This window comes from Theropithecus gelada, chromosome 2, assembly GCF_003255815.1.
Source record: "Theropithecus gelada isolate Dixy chromosome 2, Tgel_1.0, whole genome shotgun sequence".
NCBI classification, from domain to species: Eukaryota; Metazoa; Chordata; class Mammalia; order Primates; family Cercopithecidae; genus Theropithecus; species Theropithecus gelada.
Window position 1 is genome coordinate 103076034 of NC_037669.1, and position 24496 is coordinate 103100529.

Here is a 24496-nt window from a genome sequence, read left to right on the forward strand (position 1 = left end):
ACAGGAAGTCTCAAGGTATAGTAAGTGTTATGCAGGCCAGGGCAAACAAGAATGTCCTTTCCATCCACTCTCCTTTCCCGGAGGTACAAGCCATGCTGTGGAGCCTGTGGATCTAACTTTACAGGATTAAATTAGAACAAAACTCATCTGCTCTTTTACCTTTATCTTTTCTAGTTCTTGAAGTCTTTCATCCAGTTGTTCTTGCAGAGCTTCTTTTTCACTAGTTAATAGTGTACATTGTTCCTTATGTGACTGAATTGTTTCCTTACAACGCTTAAGTAGGTTCTCTTGACGCTTAACTCTTTGCTGGAGTGTTTCCAGTGTTTTAGCAGAAGTTCCATCTTCCACTAACAATAAAGCAGCATAAGGAGGGGCCATCAGTAAGGAATATGAAACCGCCTTTGGAAAATTAAGACTGAGACAGTGAAAGAGATCTAACCTAACTGACTCCATCTTGGTTCTAACCTTTAAGCTGTCATCGTTCGTTCCTGGGTGTAGGCCGAACTAACTTTGGGAGAACTTAAAGTTTAAAACAAAGACAATAAAAGCCATTTCCCAAACAAACCTCCTTCTTGCCTGGGGACTAGACTGCCTTTGTAGGACTAACAAATTAGCCAAAAGATTAGAAATTATCGTTTAGGAGTCATGCAGCTGAAGGCCACAAGATTCTGACCACCACTAAACGGCTCCTAATATCACTGCTTGAGATATTTTGCAGACCCTGCACTTGATGGATCAGCTGGCAACACCCAGATCGATAAATTGGCTCATCTGATCTTGTGGCTCTCACCCAGGAAGTGACTCAGCATAAGAAGACAGCTTTGACTACCTATATCATCTCTGACCTGACCAATCAGCACTCCTGGCTCACTGGCTTCCCCACATCCACTAAATTGTCCTTAAAAACTCGGATCCGCAAATGCTTGGCGAGACTAATTTGAGTAAAATAAAACTCTGGTCACGTGCAGTCGGCTCTGTGTGAATTACTCTTTCTCTACTGCAAATCCCCTGTCTTGATAAATCAGCTCTGTCTAGGCAGTGGGCAAGGTGAACCCATTGGGCAGTTACAAATATAAGGGTGCTCCAGTAACAGTCTGTTAGTACACAGGAGTGTACTCCTTTTGTTTTTTTTTTTTGAGACGGAGCCTTGCTCTGCCACCCAGGCTGGAGTGCGGTGGCGTGATCTCGGCTCACTGCAACCTCCATCTCCCTGGTTCAAGCAATTCCTCTGCCTCAGCCTCCCGAGTAGCTGGGATTACAGGTGCATGCCACCACGACCGGCTAATTTTTTTTATTTTTAGTAGAGATGGGGTTTCACCATGTGGGCCAGACTAGTCTCGAACTCCTGACCTCAGGCAATCCGCCTGCCTCAGCCTCCCAAAGTGCTGGGATTACAGCCGAGAGCCACCATGCCCAGTCAGGAGTGTATTCTTACACCAACATTCTGCTATACTCTTAGTCAGATGAAGAAGGGACAACCCTAGTCAGCTAATAAACTGGCACCCTTCCAAAACTCTACTTAGTATTAGTTGTTTAATCTTTATCTGAAGAAGCTTAGTAGTGAATTCACCTCTTTGTGGTTCAACCCCATTCAGAATGGCACAGTAGTTAACTAACATTAACTGAATCCACCCTCCTTAAAATGACAGTTTGATAATCATCTTTTGTTATTCAAAATTATGTGTCTTAGCTCACTTCCCAAAAGGATTAATAAAGTACAGTGTTCTTTCCAACCACATTCTAATATCTTTCTGAGAGAAGTTCTGGTAAGTGCAGCTTTCTCCATCACTTTACATTTATGAGTCTGAAGTTTCCACATGTTTGGGGAATTTCGGGAACGACCCCCCGCCCCACCACCCCACCACAGGCTGGCTGCTCAGACAGTTAACTGCTCAACTACTTACTCCAAGTTTATCCTAAGTCCCTTTGAAAGAAAAAGTTAGGAAATAAAAGATGGGAATTTTATTGTGTATATACCTCCAAGCCTCAAAGCAAAGAAGGCTATAACTGAATTTTAAGACAAAATATAGCTATTTCTTCTTTTTCCAGTTAAAAAGCAATTAATAGGAAATAGGACAAATACAAATATCTAAGAATATAGAAATATTTAAGCAATATTATTTAAAAACGAAAATATCCAAACAATTACACATAGCACATTTATTAGCATGTAAGCAGAACTGGCCTGTTCATATGACATCTAGCTACTGCTATTAATAAAACAGTGTAGCATAATAAATGAATTTCAGTTACAATGAAAATGTGGTGTTACTCACAGACTATGACATTTTTGCGTATTAAAACAATTATTTTGGTTGGGCACAGTGACTCATGCCTGTAATCCCAATATTTTGGGAGGCGGAGGCAGGCAGATTACTTGAGATTAGGAGTTTGAGATCAGCCTGGCCAACATGGTGAAAGCCCGTCTCTACTGAAAATACAAAAATTAGCCAGGCGTGGTGGTGCACGCTTGTAATCTCAGCTACTCAGGAGGATGACGCAGGAGAATCACTTGAACCCAGGAGACAGAGGTTGCAGTGAGCCGAGATCATGCCACTGCACTCCAGCCTAGGCAACAGAGTGAGACACCATCTCAAATAAACAAACAAACAAAAAAAACCACTTATTTTCTCCTAAATAACAAAGAACCAAAAAAAAACAAAAACAAAAACAAACCCTTGCATCTTCCTGAAACTATTAGGACCACGGACATTTCTACCTCAGCCCACATCTATCAGTTCACATCCTGGAATCTCTCAAAATCCTCCTCTAGGTTTTCTTGGGGTTTCGTTTTCGTTTTTTTTTCTTGTGGAGAAGGGTTTTCTCTATGTTGCCCAGGCTGGTCTCAAACTCCTGAACTCAAGCGATCCTCCCACACTAGCCTCCCAAAGTGTCGGGAATACAGGTGTGAGCCAAGGAGCCCGGCCCTCCTCTAGTTTTTAAATTAACCTTTTGACAAAATGAAGCTTACCTACTGGCTCTACATCACTCTCTGGATTCTCTTCTTTAGTCAAGAATTCAGCCTGTGGTTCCAGCTGAGGAAGTGGTTTCAATACATCAACATTCAACGGGCCATTTCGTAATCGTTGTTTCAGCAGAGAAACCTAATATAAATGTGCTTCATTAGAAAAAAGCCAAAAAAAAACTATGGGAGTAGTACAATTGTCCCTTGGTATCTGTGGGGGATTGGTTCCAGGATTCCCTGTCAATACCAAAATTTGCAGGAGCTCAAGTCTATTATATAAAATGGTGTAGTATTTGCATACAGCCTACACACATCCTCCAGTATACTTTAAATCATCCCTAGATTACATAAACTACCTAAATAATGAAAATGCTATGCAAATAGTTGTTATACTATATATATTTTAGAAAATAATGACAAGAAAAAAAGTCTACATGTTCACTACACATGGCTTTTTCCCCCTAAATATTTCTATCCAGTTGGTTGAATCCACACATACAAAACACATCAATGTAGACGGCTTATTGTACTTTCTTTAAAACAGAGAGAGGATGGATTAAATGATACTCTTCTTACTAAAGTGGGGGAAAATAAAACAAAAAGTTTACTCCCAATACAGTCGGTTTTTGTATTTGCTATTATTATTATGCAGTTAGTCAAAAGATACAATAAATAAAAAAATATCCTTAACATTAACTGAGGAGCCAGGAGTGGTGGCTCATGCCTATAATCCCAACACTTTGTGAGGCCAAGGCGGAAGGATCACTTGAGCCCAGGAGTTTGAGACCAGCCTGGGCAACAGAGTGAGACTCCATCTCTACAAAAAATTTTAAAAATTAGCTGGGCACGGTGGCATATGCCTGTAGTCCCAGCTACTCTGGAGGCAGAGGTTGGAGGATTGCTTGAGTCCAGGAACTTGAGATTGCAGTAAGCTATGATCATGCCACTGCACTGCAGCCGGGGTAAAAGAGCAAGACCCTGTCTCAAAAAAAAAAAATTAAAAATAAAAAAATTGAGGAAAGCAAAAAGTTTTAAAAATAGGTCTTCAAAAAGAAAAAACTTTTGGAACCTTGCAGATATCCAAATCAAACCACCTCTATTTTTCCTTATCCAAAAAATTCCATACTTTTTCTTTTATTCTTTTACCTGAGTTTGGAGAACACTGATATATTGATCCTTTTCCTCTAAAGATGCATCAAACTCCTCTTGGAGATGTTTCTTTGCCTGCTGGTCCATTTGGAGCTCCTAAAACAAAACGATTTACAGGCAATTTTCAGTATAAAACAAAAAATATAAACTTAAAGTTTTCAAAATTTAAAAACATGTTGAATACAGATTTACATTTCCCTTAAGGTATCAGCGACAATAATTAGAGAATAATCAGCATGTAAAACATTAACATTATTTAAAACATTTGCATCAACAAATAATTTTGTTCCTTAAAGAATGTGAAGATCCAAGAAGAAAAATGTATACTTTCTGGAGCTGTAATGATGGCTGCATTGATAATAATGTGGAGAAAATAAATAATCACTTAAGATAGGCCAGGTGCGGTGGCTCATACCTGTAATCCCACACTTTGGGAGGCCGAGGAGGGTGGATCACTTGAGGTCAGGAGTTCGAGACCAGCCTGGCCAACATGGTGAAACCCCATCTCTACTAAATATGCAAAAATGAGCTGGGTGTGGTGGCAGGCATCTGTGGTCCCAGCTACTCGGGAAGCTAAGGCAGGAGAATCACTTGGGGGCAGAGGTTGCAGTGAATTGAGGCTTGCCACTGCACTCCAGCCTAGGTGACAGAACAAGGCTCAGTCTCCCAAAAAAAAAAAAAAAAATTACTGAAGATAAAAGTAAAACTTTGAGACTCTTACTACTTGTGTTATATTATATTCATTTGATCTGAAACCAAATTATTATATGCCAAACAGCCAGTAGAGTCTTCCTCCTCCAATATATGAAAGTATCTGATAGTCGAAACCAAATGCTTTCTCATCTGTAAAATGAAATTTCTAGTCCCTGCAATTAGTTAAAATGCTGCTTTCTTTAGGTCATTAACAAGCCTTCCTAACCAAATCCACTTATTTTTATCTCTCTGCAATACCAGCCACCAGTAATTACCCTTTCATTTTAGGTATAGTCACATACCACGTAACAACATTCTGGAAAATGACAGACCACATATACGACGGTGCTTTCATAATATAATAATGTATTTTTACTGTGCTTTTTCTATGTTTAGATAGACTTGGATATACAAATACCATTATGTTACAACTGTCTACAGAATTCAGTACAGTAACATGCTGTACAGGCTTATAGCTTAGGAACAATAAACAATACAATATTGCCTAGGTATATAGTAGGTTATACCATCCAAGTTTTTGAAAGAACACTCTGTGGTATTCGCACAATGACAAAATCACCTATGGAAGCTTTTCTTGGCTGTATCTGCTGACCATGGCTTTAGGGCTATTGGCTACATTCCTGTCAATTACAGTTTCCTCTTTGTCCTTCACTGATTCCTTCCAGCCCTCTGGATTCAATCTTGTGTCTTCTATGTTTCTCCCTTAGAATGCTAGAGGTTAGCATATGGAAATATCAAACACTCCTTTATCATTCTGGGATTCCTATACTTCACTCGTTCCCTAAACTCAAAATATTCAAAGTCACATTTTACTTATCTTTGTTAATCCCTGCATATAATCAATATTTTTTATTACTTATTCTAGAATTAGATCCTATCTTTTACCATAACTATAACCACAGTTCAGGTGTCTAAAACTTTAGATCAGGGATGTCCAATCTTTTAGCTTCCCTAGGCCACACTGGAAGAAAAAGAATTGTCTTGGGCCACACATAAAATACACCAACTATAGCTGATGAGCATTAAAAAAAAAATCACAAAAAAAAAAACCTCACAATGTTTTAAGGAAGTTTACAAATTTGTGCTGGGCAGCATTCAAAGCCGTCCTGGGCTGCATGCAGGCCATGGGCTGCAGGTTGGACAAGCTTGTGATAGTTCATTTCCTTCACTAGCCTTCTAGACAGATTCCTTACCTCAAGTCCTCCTCTAATTTAATCCATCCCTCACACATTTGCTAGAAAAATTTTCCTCAAACAGTATTTTCAAAGACTTATAAGCAACTCCCTCTTCTTACATTGTTTCAAACTTATTAATTCTCAAAACACTGAGAACTGCCCCAGCAAAACACTGAGGCACTATCTGGTACACTTATAAGTGTTCTCTATTCTGCCCAACACCCACATTGCCCCAACATCTCTGAGCATATTTTTTACTTTTCCTCTCACAAATGTCTCCTGACTTGACATTCCCACAGCAGTAGTCTCCAAATGCTGATCATGTCCTAAATAAAGTTTTCAGAGATCCATAGTGAAATAAGAAACAAAAGCCAATGTAGAGAGATTTTCTTAGATCTAAATTCCTTGCATGTAAGTAGCTGTTACTTTGTCCTGGGAACATGTCCTTCCTAATTGCTTTGGTACTAAAACAATTTTTTTTTTTTTTTGAGATGGAGTCTTGCTGTCACCAGGCTGAAGTGCAGTGGTGCGATCTAGGATCACTGCCAAACTCCACCTCCCAAGTTCAAGTGATTCTCCTGCCTCAGCCTCCTGAGTAGCTGGGACTACAGGTGCATGCCACCACACCCAGCTAATTTTTGTTATTTTTAGTAGAGACGGGGTTTCACTATCTTGGCCAGGAAGGTCTCAATCTCTTGACCTCGTGATCCACCCGCCTCAGCCTCCCAAAGTGCTGGGATTACAGGCACAGGTGTGAGCCACTGTGCCCAGGAGCCACTGTGCCCGGCCACAACTTCTTTAATGAAATAATGCCAATAAAAGAATCTGGGTGCTTATTCCTGATGTCTTTATTCCGAAATACAACAGTTAGTGGTCCTATGACATCCCTTCTCCCCCACTTCTGGAAGGAACTGGAAGGTAAAATTCATTTCTTCCGAATAATTTCCTACAACCTATAACCTTCCATGCTCGGCTGTTACAGAGCGGTCCTAACAGCCCACCAAAACAAAAAACAAACCAAAAAACACTCCTCGATTTATACTATAGTTTTCAGATTTTGCACGTTTTCATTTCTTCATCTAGACAGAAAGTTATCCGATACAAGGGAGCATCTTTTAATCATGTCCCCTTCTCCCTCTCCCGGCTACCTATACACTATTTTGTCAATATGTTAGCCCAGTGAGGCTTCGATCAAACTTCCAACATAATGTATTTGTGCTGTGTGAAGCCATTAAGTTGGTGGTAATTAGAAAACTAACACATGTAGGTGGATTAAAAAACAATAACAACAAATTCTTCAATCTGTGATTCTGATAAGTATTAATATTTCCTAATAGAGGAAGATAAAGTTACTGCATAAAATTATGGATTTAGACAGGAAAGTTAAAATAGGCCCTTTAGTTCCATATTCCCTTACCTCTGGTCTTTGCCCCCAATATTTCACCAGCTCCTAAAAAATTTAGGTAGAGTTGCAAATCTAACTGGCAGCATTCAGAGTACTCACAGAGCTCCACCCTCTTTGGAAGGTCAACACAAATGCATTTTACCACAGACAAGCATGACAAGGCATGCTTTTTAGCCAGTGAGCTCTCTCACAGTTTTTCTAAGTCCCTCAACAGCTGCAACTGAGTAGATGAGTAAGGCTGGGGCCTGCTAGCAAAGTCAATTCTTTTTCTTTCCCCATTTGATGTTGCCAAGGAATGCTGGTTCTATAATTTAAATTCGAGAATAGATAGGAGGCCTATCTTTACTAACAGCCAGCAATCACATGGGTGCTTACTCATCTATGAATAAAGTAGATGTGTTTCCCATTCAGCTGTATTTTCTTGAGTATAGCTCCCTCAGACGAGGGCTCCTAGTGGAGAAGGGCTGAGCATAGGAAGGAAAAAAAACAGGTATTCCTGTATTTCCAGATGTAATAACATTATAAAGAGGTATTCCTGTCTCTTTATTCAATGCATATTTAAATAATGCGAATGTTTTAGAGAGGATTTATCAGGTTTTAGGCATCAAAACCTGATGCCTAATCTCTAATGTACACTCTCTGAATTTTAAACATGCCTGCTCTCCATTACTATGTGTATCTAATCATTAACTGCATAAAACATGGGCATTTAATTTTTCACCAGAAATACAAGATACCTATCATTAACACCCTTCATTTATTCCCAAAATACAAGACAAGTAAAAAAGAAATGTTAAGCAAAAAGATATTAGCTTAACAGAAAAATCTTTTGGATAGAAATGCCGTATTATTTGCCCCTCTAGCAAAAGCAAAGGGGCTTTTAGCTGCTAAAAGCACTTTCTTTCTATTAATATAAAGCAGGAGAAACAAAAGAGGATACCCTAGCTATCATTCTCTCACTTTCCATAACCCCTTTGTTGCATACGCCTAACCCCCATGCATACTCTTCTGAGTACTAACACATTCCCAGTCCAACTAGAAAACCAGAATCTTGGGCAGACCAGGAGTTAAGGTTTTGTTCCTTCTCTATAACTTCCAAAGTGGGTATACATTTTTCTAAGTTATTAATCCAAAAGAAGTTATACAAATTTTAATTAATAAAGGACATCTGTAATTATTTGTATTACTGACGCCAATGCTTGGTCTTGTCAGTATAACAAAAGTAAATTAGCCTGGTTTTCAAAGTCATGTTTAGAATGTTTTAAAGAATTTATTTGGGAATTGTGGTAAATTATATAATCTTTCTTTCATATCACAAAAATTCAGTGATTTGGCTACATAAAAAATACTGCAAGAGACTAGAAATCAAACATAATAGCAATAAGAATAAAACTTTAGTGATATAATACATGGAATTCCTATATGATTAATTCTGATTGTTAATTCACATAATAGTCTGTCATTGACAATAACAACAAAGAATATTCTATGGGACAATATGGCTATATTGATGATATCATCCTAATCTATACTCCCTTGTTTTTCTTGTCTCCTCCCACAAATATACTAGCTTTTCTCAATTACTATTTATAGATTTATTAATTTACCTGACCCTTTTAAGGCTATCTATACTTTTTAAATCTGTATCTTGGACTGATAAATTACACAGTTACAATACCTAAAACATTAAACTTACTCGGATTTGTCCTAAAGCTACCTATTTCAAACTTCTCAAAATAATACTAGTTTCGTTAACGAATTAACAGAAAGTAACAAAAACCCATGAAGAACATTCATAACAAAAATAGGTAACAAGACATTCTTCAACAAACAATATAAATGAGTGGAGAGAAAGCACCAATAGCAGTAAAATATGCAATTGTTGGGATCTGTATAGGAGAAAGCAGAGGGAAGCAACAAGGTATCAGATGGACCTGACAGCAGGAGAACCCCAAAAGTCAACAGGTACTCATTACAAAATAATTTGAGACAGCAAGTCAAACCAGGAGTGGTCTTGCCTACTCCGATGGCAAGTGGGTACACATGGCCCGCGGGAAGACATTAAGGAATTCAAACAGTCTGCTATGAAAAATTACTCACCCCCTAAAAATTACAATAAACATAATTTATTTTATAAAAAAGTCTGATGGTTAGGAAAAACAAAAAGAAGCCTGAAATACTTAACAGAAGAACCCAGTTAACCCTTGGAAGTTGACGCTGACTGTTCATGCAGACAAATTATATTCTGTTGCTAAGACCTTATTTCATTAATTCCAACAACGTATCTTAGAAAAATCATACAAATAAAAACTTTAAGAACAGACCCCCTGGTCTTGGAGGCTGGACTCGTTAGTTATTTGTATAACTAATGAGATGCATATGAAACTACCCTAGGACATACAACAGTTCTGATAAATATGAGATTTAACTACTATTTTCAAAGTACTCATCACTGAAACTTACCTCTCTTAATTCTGCAATTCTCCGAAGTGATTTATCCTGACTCTGACTTAATATACCCTTTAATTGAGAGGGAAAAAAAAACTGGTTAAACAGCTAACTGTATGACATAGTAAATACAAAGCAAGTCAAAAATAATTATTTTTAAAATATGACAACCGTTTATCCAAAAATAACCTGAAGATAGAGGACAAGATTAAAATGTTAAAGATGTGACCACACTGAAAAATCTGTTAAAACTTAGATCACGATGTTATAGAACTGTTCTGCATCCTGGCAGTGGCAGTGGTTCAAAATCTATATATTTGTTAAAATGCATGGGCATGTAAACCAAACAAAAAGTCAATTTTACTGTTTGTTCAATTTAAAAAATAAAATTTTTTTAAATTAAATCAAATTCCAACTGCAATTTATTTCACTGAAACCTATAATGTGTGGAACACATCAATTAACAGCCTGTTCTAAAGGTTTTTGTGGCTTAGAAACAAAATAATTGTCTATATTTAAAAATACAAAACCAGCGGGGCACGGGGCTCACGCCTGTAATCCCAGCACTTTGGGAGGCCAAGGCAGGTGGACCACAAGGTCAGGAGATCAAGACTATCCTGGCTAACATGGTGAAACCCCTTCTCTACCAAAAATACAAAAAAAATTAGCCGGGCATGGTGGCAGGTGCCTGTAGTCCCAGCTGCTCGGGAGGCTGAGGCAGGAGAATGGTGTGAACCTGGGCGGTGGAGCTTGCAGTGAGCCAAGATCGTGCCACTGCACTCCAGCCTGAACGAAAGAGTGAGACTCCATTAAAAAAAAAAAAAAAAATCCAGAAAACTTCACAAAGAACATCAGATGGCTAAATTAGTAACCATACATTAAAAAAAATCAAGAAGCTGGCCAGGCATGGTGGCTCACGCCTACAATCCCAGCACTTTGGGAGGCCGAGGCAGGCAGATCACGAGGTCAGGAGTTTGAGACCAGCCTGGCCAACATAGTGAAACCCCGCCTCTACTCAAAAAAGAAAAAACATTAGCCGGGCATGGTGGTGCGTGCCTGTAGTCCCAGCTACTCAGGAGGCTGAGGCAGGAGAATTCCTTGAACCCAGGAGGCGGAGGTTGCAGTAAGCCAAGATCGCACCACTGCACTCCAGCTTAGGCGATAAAGCGAGACTTCTCAAAAAAAAAAAAAAAATTGAGAAGCTAATAAAAGACTAATATTGAGAGATGAAATGACTCACCCTTTCCTGGGGTAGGGTAAGGAAGGTACTTTTCTCTAGTAAAGGAAATTAAACTTGGAAAGTTATGGCCTATGGAAACAAAGTAACCATATATCCCTGTACAACATAAATACAGAGGTAAAGGAATAGAGTAATCTGAAACTTCACCGGTTTGTGTGGACTAACGAGCAAAACAAGGGGATATAGATAGGCAAATGGCTTACTTATGACCAAGGGAGTATGACTGGATTGTATTGTGGGGACTTGTAAGTGAATAAAACAAAACCAAAGTTTTTTTCCCAAAAAAACCCATGAACACAGGTTTTGTTTGTTCGGTTTCAAATATAAAATTTTAAATGCAGGAACACGCCATGTTGAGAATGATGAAAAACTGTAGTGCAGTAGTTACAAGCACATGCTCTGCAGTCTAACTGCTAGGAAAAAGATCCTGGCTCTCCTCCCTACCTCTTACAACCTGTGCAACAATGAACGAATCACTCTGCCTCAGTTTCTTCACAGGAAAGAGGCTAGAACTAAATATACCAAAATGTGTGGCACATAGTAGGAGCTCAATAAATGTTAGCTAGTACAAGCAGCATAGGTAAGAGTGTTGGCAATACCCACAATTTTAATTTCACTGGCTCTATTGAAAAGATATTTGCCTATTTTAAAAGGTTTCTAGGCATGCACACACGTAGAAAAGAGAGCAAAGCATTCAATTTTATCTTTTTTTTTTTTTTTTTTTTGAGATGGAGTCTTGCTCTGTCACCTAGGCTGGAGTGCAATGGCATGATCTCGGCTTACTGCAACCTCCGCCTCCCAGGCTCAAGCTATTCTCCTGCCTCAGCCTCCCGAGTAGCTGGGATTAAAGGTGCCCGTCACCACACCCGGCTAATTTTTGTATTTTTACTAGAGATAGGGTTTCACCATGTTGGCCAGGCTGGTCTCCTGACCTCAGATGATCCACCCACCTTGGCCTCCCAAAGTGCTGGGAATATAGGCATGAGCCACCACACCCAGCCAAATTTTATCTCTTAACATTATTGAAATTTGGAACTATGAAACCACAATTCTTTACTGTCACTTAGTGTCAGAATTACTTACCTACATCTAAAAATAAAAATCCATAGGCAATTCACAGAAGAAACACAAACAAGATACCAACCAAACTTAAGAATAAGGTAACCTTTTGAGAATGAATTCATGGAATATTAACAGCACAATGGGTTAAGTCAAAATTACCTCCCACTTCAATGGGCTGCATGTTTCAGAAAACATTATCAAGGCCAGGTGCAGTGGTGCACACCTTAATACCAGCACTTTGGGTGGCAGAAGAGGGTGGATCACTTGCGGTCAGGAGTTCAAGACCAGCCTGGCCAACATGGTGAAACACCGTCTCTACTAAAAACATAAAAATTAGCCAGGTATGGTGATGGACGCCTGTAATCCCAGCTACTCGGGAGGCTGAGGCAGGAGAATCGCTTGAGCTGAGAGGCAGAGGTTGCAGTGGGCCGAGATCACACCACTGCACTCCAGCCTGGGTGACAGAGTGAGACTCCATTTCAAAGAAAAGAGAAAGAAAACATTATTAAATAAACTAAAAACTCTTTGCAATCATCTTATTTCCTACGTTCTACGGACAAATAGAACATTGAATTAACAATAAATAACTGGTGTTACCACTCTGCATGGAAGGTTAGACATGTCTTTACTACTAAAACAAGGAAGCAACCTGTAGACTGAGACACTAGAAAACATGCTTGAGAGAGGCATGCTGTAAATTCTAACTTCTTAAACATTACAGAGATCTGTAACTCAAGGAAGTTCATCCTTAACAGAGGTAAAATCTCTGGGATCTCATTCACTTTCTCTTTATCAAAACCTCCAATAATGTTAAAACAAGTTTAATACTTTGTTCATATGCACAATTATTTAAAAGGAAGGGTTAGAAATACCTTACTATGTAAGATCTTTCTGATTTAAAAATTATGACTTAATAATACAGTCGACAAATGACTTACTTGTAGCTTTTTCTTCTCTCTCTGAAGCATCTGATAAGCTGTAACAAGCTAAAATATGGTCATCAACATTAGTCATTCTTAAATAAATGCAATTATTCTAAAGTCCACTAAAAAATTCTCTTTATGAAAGTCAAAAAATAAATTAGAAGAGTTCTTATAAGATAACCTAATTAGATGCATGACAGTCAAAACTAACATAGGACATACATTTCTAAAAAATAAAATGTAAATTTGACAGACATTAAATCTCCATATGACTTCATCTTAGAGATATACCTCTAAATTTTAGTACCTAATTCACAGGTGGTGATTCAAGCCAGCTTGCCTAAAGGCAGGAGGCTACTCAAACTATAGTCACAGACTAAATCAGCAATAGCATCACCTGCAAGTTTGCTTGAAAGAGAAATTCTTGGGCCCCACCCCAATTTAACTGAATAAGATTTGGGAAGGGTGTGGAGAGACAGGAAACTATGTTTTAATGAGCTCACCAGGCGACTTTTCTGCTTTGGACTATAATAGATCATGTAATTGATTTCTAAAAGTTCCTTCTGGTTATAGGGTCTGTGACTATAGCTCTGCAAAAATCTAAGCAAAGAACCTCATGATCAACAGATGAAAACTGGTAATTCAAGTCCTTAAAGAGATATTTAACCATTTAACCTAAATACGGTATTTAAACATTCTAGCACACCCTGATGAAATTATGGATTAACAAATCTTTTCAGCCTATAAGTTATAAAACATTACTCATCTAGGGCCGGGTACAGTGGCTCATGCCTGTAATCCCAACGTTTTGAGAGGCCAAGGTAGAAGGATCACTTGAGCCCAAGAGTTCGAGACCAGCCTGGGCAATTTAGTGAGACCTTGTCTCTATAATAATAAAAAAAAAAAAAAAAAAACGTTACTCATCTGAAGGCTAAGTACATGGCTCCAGTGAATTCTTTGGACCCTACTTTGGAAGTGCTAAAGAAATAAGCTGCAGATTTAAGAGGAAGCATCCCTTATTAGAGCTTTGCCATTTACCTTGGAAGGCTGTTGCGTCCCCCAAATGCCACTAGTGATATCCTGAATCAAAAGACAGGCAGCAATAGGGCCAGGCATGGTGGCTCATACCTGTAATCCCAGCACTTTGGGAGGCCAGGACAGGAGGACTGCTTGAGCCCAGGAGCTGGAGACCAGCCTGGGCAAAAATGGCAAAATGCCATCTCTACCAAAAATACAAAATAATTAGCCAGGCGTGGTGGTGTGTGCTTGTGGTCCCTGTTACTCAGGAGACTGAGGTGGGAGAATCACCTAACCCTGGGAACTCAAGACTGCAAGGTGAGCTGTGATCACGCCACTGTACTCCAGCCTGGGTGAAGGAGTGAGACCTTGTCTCAAAAAAAAAAAAAAAAGCAGCAATGGAAGGTGAGTCTAGCAACAAATAATATAAAAAACAAAATTCTGCCTAAGACCAGGACTCTTCGCTTACTATTATAACACCACACAGAAAAACGGTGGTCACAGCTGGGCGCGGTGGCTCACGCCTGTAATCCCAGCACTCTTGGAGGCCGAAGTGGGCAGATGACAAGGTCAGGAGATGGAAACCAGGCTGGCCGACATGGTGAAACCCTCTCTCTACTAAAAATACAAAAATTAGCTGGGCATGGTGGCGCATGCCTGTAGGGTGAGGCAGGAGAACTGCTTGACCCAGGATCCAGGAGGCAGAGGTTACAGTGAGCCGAGATCACACCACTGAACTCCACCCTGGGCTACAGAGTGAGACTCCATCTCACAAAAAATAGAAAAATGGTGTTCACATTTACCAGTGTAACAATCCTGCTCATTCTGAATATGTATCCCTGAACTAAAAATAAAAGAAAAAGAAAAATGGTGCTCAAAAAACGGGTGGAGGGGGGTGGTGTGTGTGGAAGAGTAACCCAAGAATCAGACGTCATTTACAACATTATTTCATCCTAGGCACTAACAATGCCAAAGAGAGGTAGAGACAAAGTCTATGAGTTCTTTTGATCCCAATAAGCTGCCTGACTCTGAGACAGCACAGAATACTAGAAACAACCAGAAAGACCTAAAATCAAATCCAGACTCTGCAACTACAACCTGTCCGACCATAAGCAAGTTACCAGGCAACATCAGCAAGTTACTATGACTCTCCAATTCTTTTTCTACAAAATTGAGCTAATTAACATCTACAGGAATGGTACAATATTACATGACATTATAAATATAAAATACACAGGACAGGTGTAGTGGCTCATGCCTATAAGAACAGCCCTTGGGAGGCTGAAGCGGGAGGATCGCTTGACCTCAGGAGTTCGAGACCAGCCTGGGCAACATAGCAAAACCTCATCTCTATGAAAAAATACAAAAATTAGCTGGGTGTGGTGGTCTGCACCTGTAGTCCCAGCTACTTGACAGGGCTGGGGCTGAGGCTGAAAGATCGCTTGAGCCTGGGAAGCTGAAGCTCCAATGAACCGTGTTTGAGCCACCGCACTCCAGCCTGGGCAACAAAGTGAGACCCTGTCTCAAAAACAACAACAACAACAACAACAAATAAATATAAAATACACAGTGTCTAGCATATTTAAATGCTACTACCCCAGCTTCAAACTTAAAAGCCATGGTTAAGCTAGTGAAGAAACAAGACTAAAGATTCAAGACCATTATTAACTTTGGTAGAAATTTAAAAATAAAAGTTAAAAAAATGTAAAGGAAAAAGGTGCTTGATTCTACAGGTGCCTCATGACATACATGGCTTTAATGCCTTCTTTATATCTCCAGGTGGGTTCCAGCCACCCTATATATTTAAGCCTGATAATTGCTTCCTATTTTGTCAGCACTTCATAGTTTAAAAAGATATCTTATCTTGTATATTTCATTTGGGTTTTTGTTTTGTTTTTGGTTGTAGGATAAAATTACTCATATTGTAGTCATAATTGGAAACAGAAGTTACAGCCATCTTTAACATACTGACTCTGAACTTTAGTATTCATTAATTAAAATTAACTACAATGGTGATTTACAAACCATAAGACATTACACATTTTAAGATAAACAAACAAAAAGATATGGACAACTTACTCCAAAAAGGCTTTCCTGAGAAAGAACTGTTGTAACTGCATAGGATGCAGAGGGAATTGAGGGAGGGCAACAAATAAAATTTAGCCTGAAAGGAAGATGCTACATTCCTAAAGGATTGAAAAGCGAAATGGACTAGCACTGACTTCCTTCCTCCCTTAGACCAAACAAGGAGTGTCATTCTCACGGGTTTAGCAATGAAAAGATTGATCCAAGGCAAAGGTTTAAATGTAGGTACAATGAGAACGAACCAAACCTGTCAGATAATCAGGCTACCTAAAACAATTTTAGAGTCAGTAATAATGGGAACCTCATTGGCAGGATGAGGTCATTTTGGAGTCGCATCAGTTAGAAAGGAATAAAGGAGAGGATATGAGAACAGAAGATGAACTCCACACTGGGTGTTCAAGTGACCTTGAACAGAGGGACTACAAAAGGAGAGGGGAACAGAATATAAGAACCAGAAGGCTACAGACAACAATCTTTTCCATACTTTTACCAAGAGTCTTGCCAAAGGGCCTCTGTCTTTACTTAACTAGATATTGAAAGTCTTTAACTAAATATTGCCACAAACTACATACCATTAGTAACCAGGATATATCTAGGGAATTAACAGTTTAGCCAATCACAGGAGTAAAGCAATACAGTAATGTGAATGAGAGAACAAGCGGAAGAAATTTTTGTACAGGCAAAAAGATCATGCTCCTACCTCGGAATATTTTCCTCTGTAGCTACTTAGGCTTCGTTCCATTCTTCGCAACCGCTGAATCAACTGTTCTTTGTTGAGACTGTCTGAATTCCCTACCAAGTCTTCAGCCTCGCTATCCATATCGGAGGGTGGATCAAAATTGGCAGTAGAACTGTCCAGGTCAAGTCGATTCAGGGATTCTCTGGAAGATGTTCGTACCAAAGACTCTTTAGAAGAAGACCGGAATAGAGATTCCTTTATTGGACTTCGAAACAAAGACTCCACGGAGGGCACCCGGAGCTGGAGCTTCTGTGCAAAAGACTGTGTGTCACCTGACTGCAACCAAAACCCAACAGAATGTGTGGGTTAAAATACACACATTTAGACTTCTATTACCCCTATCACCAGCAATAATCTAATAAAAGTTCTAACAAGTTGAATTTATATTCCTGACATTTTACATAATACATTGTTTTCTGAAAAACAAGACACTTGGTTATTGCTGAAAAATTGTTGGACCTGGAGTCAGAGGACTGGGGTGCAGGTCCCAGGTCTGTCACCTAGAGATAGAATGCCCTTCAGTAAGTCACTCTCCTTCAGTTTGCACATCTGTAAGAAAGAAAAAAGCAGTACTTTCCAAGCTGACTTCAGAAGTGTATTGTGAGGATTCATCCACTAAACTGTAAGATCCTTGAAGGTAGTGACCATCTGCATATCCAGTGTCTAAAATGTAGGTACGTACCATGAAATGTGAAGTGTGTAACTGAACTCGAGTGGGCTTTATCTGGAGGGTCTTTATGGATGTAGCGATGCTTGATCATTCTCAAGAAAAGAGGTGAATTGGGGCAGGGGGAGGGTAATATGTAATGAATCCACTTTGTTTAATAAGGGAACGTGAAGCAGAGTTGACTAGTAACAGCCAACTCTGTTCTACTTACCATTTGTCTACTAGGAATAAAAATAGGCATTAACAAATCATGGAGGACAGTTGAAAGGTCTGAGTTAGAGTCCCTCTGCACAGATCAGTAACTCCAATGTTAGACAGTGATAAGCAAGACCTGTCCTCCTAATTAAGTGGAATAACAACAAATTAATTTAGTCACAATGAAAAATAATATGACCTAATTCAACTAACTGTTCTAAGCAGTATTATTTTGTTCAGGTCACAGCAGTCAATATTCAACGATGTCTCCTAGAAGCTCATTCTCATTAGCTAACAACAGGGTCACTGTATGATCTCAAAGGTGCCAGGAGTGAAATACTCCAGGGAATCTGACATCATGTGGAGGCAAAAAACACAGGGAAAAAAAAAAAGATTCTCTTCAGTCTAGAGTTTAAAAAATCAAAACAGAAATGTTCTGCTCACAGATTCTAGAGATTTAATAATACTGGGCAAGGTAGGAGTAAGAGCAGATAATATGCCCCATGCCCTTCATACACCCAGATATATCACAGGTGGTTTAAAAGAGTAAAAACTGGAAATAACCCAAACGTTTATCATTACAGGATACAGTTTATAAATTATAGTATATGGAGAGCACTCCCCAAGGCAACTTGAAAAGTATGTCCTGGGCTATAAAGTATTTTCAAAAAAAAGTTAAAAATAAACAATAATATATGGAAACAAGTTCAAGATATACTATTAAATGGGAAAGGTCAAATTATAAAACAATATGTATATTGTGAACTCATTTTGACTAAGTACTCCTTATCCAAAAACCTTGGAACCAGATTTTGGAATACCTGCATATACATAGTGAGATGTTATGGGGATGAAACCCAAGTCTAAACATGAAATTCATTTATGTTTCATATACACCTTATACACATAGCCTGAAGGTAATTTTTATCATATTTTTAATCATTTCTGTACATGAAACAGTGTGCACACTGAACCATTAGAAAGCAAAGGTGTCACAATTTCAGCCACAAATACAATCTGTGGTTGTCTGGCACCACCATCACTCCTGACTCTGAACTTACATGCTACTGATAAGCAATACTTTTCTTACGCTTATTCACCCATAAGTACTTCACAGTAAAAGAAATATATATATGACATACCATTAACACAGTAAAGAAAAAAACCGTGTTCAGGGTAACTAAGCAGCACAGTAGTAACATCAGAATATCTGTAATAGCTGTTAAGCAACAGCAACAACAAACAATGGTAAGCTTTCAGTCTCTATCTACGATGCTGTGTTTTGATTGAAAAGTTACTCTACACTGTATTTTCTTTTTTTTTTTTACGTAAAAAGAAACACCAGAAGCAACTGAGGGACCAGGAAATGGGTCCACTAGGGAGGAGGAGGCATTCTGCTGGATGGCTTTTTAATTTTTTTTTTTTTCTTTTTTGAGACATGGTCTTGCTCTGTTGCCCAGGCTGCAGTGCAGTGGCGTGATCTCAGCTCACTGCAACCTCCGCCTCTCAGGTTCAAGTGATTCTCATGCCTCAGCCTTCCAAGTAGCTGGGAATACAGGCACGTGCCACCACACCAGACTAATTTTTATATTTTCAGTAGAGAGGAGGTTTCACCATGTTGGCCAGCCTGGTCTCTAACTCTTGACCTCAGGTGATCTGCCCACCTCAGCCTCCCAAAGTGCCAGTATTACAGGCGTGAGCCAACATGCTGGGCCTCTGCAGGCCTTTTTGACATTTTCAACAAATCTTCATACAACAGAGCAGAGAAGAAGGGAAAAAAAACAGCAAGTAAAGCACATAAGTCTTGGACCCATGTGGAGCATCACGGGGAACCTGCCCTTGGCACCATCTGGCTTGCACATGTGCCACTGTGTAACCCTTTGTGGACATACTCATATGAGAGAATCTGGGTATGCCTGGAAAAGAAAATCTTACAGCTAGAGGGTAGGGAGAGTCTTTTTTCCCTTGGGAACACTGAATAAACTATGTTGTACACCAGTGTTTTTACTCCAACTCATCACGAGGTGAGGCGTGAAGTTTTCCACTTGTGGCATCATGTGGGTACTCAAAAAGTTTCAGATTTTGAAGCATTATGGATTTCAGATTTTTGGATTAGGAATGTTAGATCTATGTAGGCTACTTTGCCCCAGACATAAGAGGGTCCACAGGCTGCTATGTTTTAAGAACTCTAGGGTGTGCTTTTTACCATGTCTTCAACATTGCTGTGAACTATGGTTTCCTGCTGCTGTCAATATGCTCAAATATAGTAAGCATTTCCCCCTCGCTTCGTGTACATACACTGTTTTTAATTTGCTAAACCCAAAATCAACTTTTCAGAAATTTGTTTAAAATAAAAGTAAACAAGCCAAATGTGATGGTTCACATTTGTAATCCCAGTCACCTGGGAGGCTGAGGTGAGAGCACTGCTTGAGCCCAGGAGTTTGAGGTTGCAGTGAGCTATGACTGCACCACTGCACTACAGCCTGGGTGACAGAGAGAGACCCTGTCTCAAAAAAAAAAAAAAACTGAGGGAAGTCATCTTTTTGTTATGAGAATGAATGAGATAATATATGTAAAATGTTTCATATATGTCTAATACACAGTACACAATAAATACCATTTTATTTTTTAAGAAAATATCTGTAATATTTAAGAAAGCGCAAAGCCCTCAGTGAGCTTATTTCCTGAATATCACCTACATTCACTCTTTGTCTTAATTACAATTCTGAATTTGTTATAAAGTTGACTCATTCAAGTTTTTGCATTCCTAACTATAGTCTTTTTGGACTATTCCATGAGAGAAGAAAATACGCATTTCAGGCTGGGTGCGATGGCTCATGCCTGTAATCCCAGCTCTTTGGGAGGCTGAGGCGGCTGGATCACCTGAGGTCAGGAGTTCAAGAGCAGACTGGCCAACATGGTGAAACCCTGTTTGTACTAAAAATACAAAAAATTAGCCTGCCGTGGTGGCAGGAGCCTGCAATCCCAGCTACTTGGGAGGCTGAGGCATGAAAATCGCTTGAACCCGGGAGGCAGAGATTGCAGTGAGGCGAGATCACGCCATTACGCTCCAGCCTGGGCAGAGTGAAACTCTGTCTCAAAAGAAAAGAAAAGAAAAGAAAATATACATTTTAAATCATACTCTGTAATAGTATCATTTAAAGATCACTGGATATGTTCAGTACAGTGCTGTTTAGACTGATGCCTCCCAATATTTTACCCCTACTTCATGGAACTTATAGAAAATTATGTATTTGTAGAGAATTCGGGATTAACTGGAGTGGCTGCTCAAGACCAGAGTTAACAGACCCAGGGACTTGGGCTGTCCCCAGAACCTGACCAGCCTCACTGACAGTTATGAGGATCTAAGCTCACATGACACCCATCCACGGAGTTTTGGAAGCTCATTTAAACATTTGTTAAGACAATACTTCCGAATGTTTTGTCCAGGTAATTTAGTTCACGAATCATTTAGCTCATAAATCAACTTGTCTAGACTCATGCCCTGGGTTCGCAGAATTAGAAATACTACTATTTTACATTAGGGACTACTAAGAACAGACAGGATAATGACAATAGTCATCACTAAAACCAAAGTAAACAAATGTTCATCTCCAACACTGCTATCACAAGGTTTTTTTTTTTTTCCTTGAGACAGGGTCTCACTCTGTCATCCAAGCTGGAGCACAGTGGTACAATCTCAGCTCACTGCAGCCTCCACTCCCAGGCTCAAGCAATTATCATGCCTCAGTCCCCTGAATAGCTGGGATTACAGGCGCATACCACCACACCCAGCTAATTTTTGTATTTTTTCAGTAGAGACAGGGTTCCGCTATGTTGGCTGGGCCGGTCTCGATCCATCGACCTTGGCCTCCTAAAGTGCTGGGATAACAGGCCTGAACCACCGCACCCAGCCTGCTATCACAATGATTTTTTTTTTCTTTTTTGGAAAGGTTCAAAAAAAAAAAAAAAGACTTGAGCCCCTCTCTATAAATAACTTTTTAAAATCAAGGACAACCTAAACTCTAGTAGTAAAATACACTTTAAAGTAGAGAATACTTTAAAAGATCTCATTCCTTTATATTCCCCTTCCACCTTATATAACTCAGTATGTCTCTCAATATGGCTACCTCCATGATCTTTTGTAACCATAAACTCATATCACAGTTTTTCAAAAAGTTTTTACTTTCTCATAATTATTATTATCCTTTTTTTTTTTTGGACAGAGTCTCACTCTGTCGCCCAGGCTGGAGTGCAGTGGCACAAACTCAGCTCACGGCCACGTATGCCTCCTGGGTTCAAGTGATTCACATGCTTCAGCCACCTAAGTAGCTGGGATTTCAGGCAGGTGCCACTCCCGGCTGACTTTTTCTATTTTTAGTAGAGACAGAGTTTCGCCATGTTGGCTAGGTTAGTCTTGAACTCTTGGCCTCAAGTGATCCGCCCACCTCAGACTCCCAAAGTGCTGAGATTACAGACAGGCATGAGCCACAGTGCCTGGCTTCACATTAATTTTTAAAATGAGAAATAATACAATCCTGCTTTCATTTAAAACTTTTTCCAAGAAACCATGAGCAAACCTGTATTTACCATATACACTGTACTGAATATTTGGACATCGCCATTTCAATGTGAAGTCAGATGCTAATAACTAATATAGACTGACCAACACTGAAATTACTTGTTATTTTCTAAAATAACAATTAGTAACAGACCTGAGGAATGCTTGGTTCACTTCCATTAACACTGTCAGGAGATTTCGAGGCATGAGTAGATGCATTCTAAGAAAAAGAAAGAAACATTGTAAAGCAAAAGAACAAAAAACTAAAGGTTTAAAACTGTTAAGAATAAAGCCCATATACCAAGATCTACTAGATACATTTATCTACTAAACAAAATTAGTAATTGTTCATTTATTAGAATGTTTTCATGCAAGGCAAAACTATTGTAGTATGGTAAGTATTTTAGAAAATTCATTTTGCTGTAATACATAGAACTCAACAGCAAAGATTAGTATGTAGCAAAACCTATTTCAAGCTAGTCACATACCTCTTCTCATTATGTCCCCAGTTTTTCCCCCATAACAAAAATCAATATCAGGGAATCAATTAACAAATCTCACTCAAACAGAAAACTATCCAGAAAAGTAAGTAATGTCAATTTTTTCCTACAATAAAATAATACTCAAAATTATTTGGGCTAAGCTCTGAAAACTATATTGACAGCAAGAAATGGTAATGCCTCATTCATTTGAAGTTAGCAATCTAAATGAAATAATGATAATTTTCAGAAGAACTTAAAAACCTCTTCTTCCAGATGTGAAAGATTTTTGTTTTATTCTGTTCTGTTGGTATGCCAAAGGCTCCCAGTTAAGCAACATTCTACCGATTACATCATACTAGCATAGATTTCATGATACTAGATGAGATTCTTTGAGGTTCAAAATTCTACATTGCATTTATAATTCACTGTCTAACTAAAATTAGTTAGAACTATAGAAGTAACTCATGATAAAATAACTTCCATGTTTTAAACAAAACCATTCCACCAAATGCCAGCCACTATGTTTCAGTAGTTACATCTTGCATTTTGCAGTTTTGCAAAGGTGTTTTCTACTTTTTGAACACTGATTAGGTAGTTTGATGGTAAGAAATTACTAATTTTTAGGTGTGATAAATAATATTGTGGCTAAAATTTTTTAATCCTTTTTTTCTGAGACAGGGTCTTGCTCTATTGCCCAAGCTGCAGTGCAGTGGCATGCTCACAGCTGACTACAGCCTCAACCTCCCAGCCTCAAAGGATCCTCTAACCTCAGCCTCCTCAGTAGCTGGGACTACAGGTGTGCACTACCATGTCTAGCTAATTTTTGTACTTTTTGTAGAAACAGGGTTTCCCCATGTTGCCCAGGCTGGTCTCAGGTGATCTGCCCTTCTCAGCCTCCCAAAATGCTGGGATTACAAGCGTGAGCCACCATGCCCAGACATCTTTATCTTTTAGAGCAGTGGTCCCCAACCTTTCTGGCATCAGGGACGGGTTTCATGAAAGACAGTTTTTCTACAGACCAGAGGTGCAGGGATGGTTTTGGGATGATTCAAGTGCATTACATTTATTATGCACTTAATTTCTATTGTTATTACACTGTAATGTATAATAAATAATTATACAACTCACCATAATATACAATCAGTGGGAGCCCTGAGCTTGTTTTCCTACAACTAGATGATCCCACCTGGGGGTGATGGGAGACAGTGACAGATCATCAGGCATTAGATTATCATAAGGAGCACACAACCTCAATCCCTCGCATGCGCAGTTCATAACAGGGTTCGCACTCCTATGAGGATCTAATATCATCACTGATCTAACAGGAGGCAGAGCTCAGGTGGTAATGCGGGTGATGGAGAACAGCTGTAAATGCAGATGAAGCTTCACTTGCTTGCCTGCCTCTTACCTCCTGCTGTGCAGCCTAGTTCCTAACGGGCCACAGACCTGTGCCTGGAGGTTGGGAAGCACTGTTTTAGAGATATATACCAAAATATTTACTGACGGAACAGAACTTCTGAAATTTGCTTCAAATACCCAATGGGGTGGGAGTGGGGAAGCCAGGGGGAGCTGCACAAGTAGGCAAGATGGTAGTGGTGTGGTCAGGGAAGTGTGGGGTTAGGGTAATAGATAAAACAAGATGGCCATGAGTTATTAATTATTGGCATTG

General features: G+C 39.3%; 1 protein-coding gene across 4 annotated transcripts in view; it reads right to left on the minus strand.

Moving 5' to 3' along the window:
• Positions 1-24496, minus strand: part of GOLGA4 (golgin A4) — a 101012-nt gene that overhangs the window by 47459 nt on the left and 29057 nt on the right. For 3 of the 4 annotated variants that reach the window (XM_025376172.1, XM_025376170.1, XM_025376169.1), the window contains 7 exons: positions 22500-22565; positions 16884-17198; positions 13097-13144; positions 9872-9928; positions 4112-4210; positions 2972-3104; positions 160-347 (listed from right to left, as the gene is read on the minus strand). In XM_025376172.1, the coding sequence (XP_025231957.1) occupies positions 160-347; positions 2972-3104; positions 4112-4210; positions 9872-9928; positions 13097-13144; positions 16884-17198; positions 22500-22565 (906 nt within the window). The remainder of the gene's footprint in view (positions 1-159; positions 348-2971; positions 3105-4111; positions 4211-9871; positions 9929-13096; positions 13145-16883; positions 17199-22499; positions 22566-24496) is intronic. The other variant, XM_025376173.1, reaches the window with a different exon arrangement.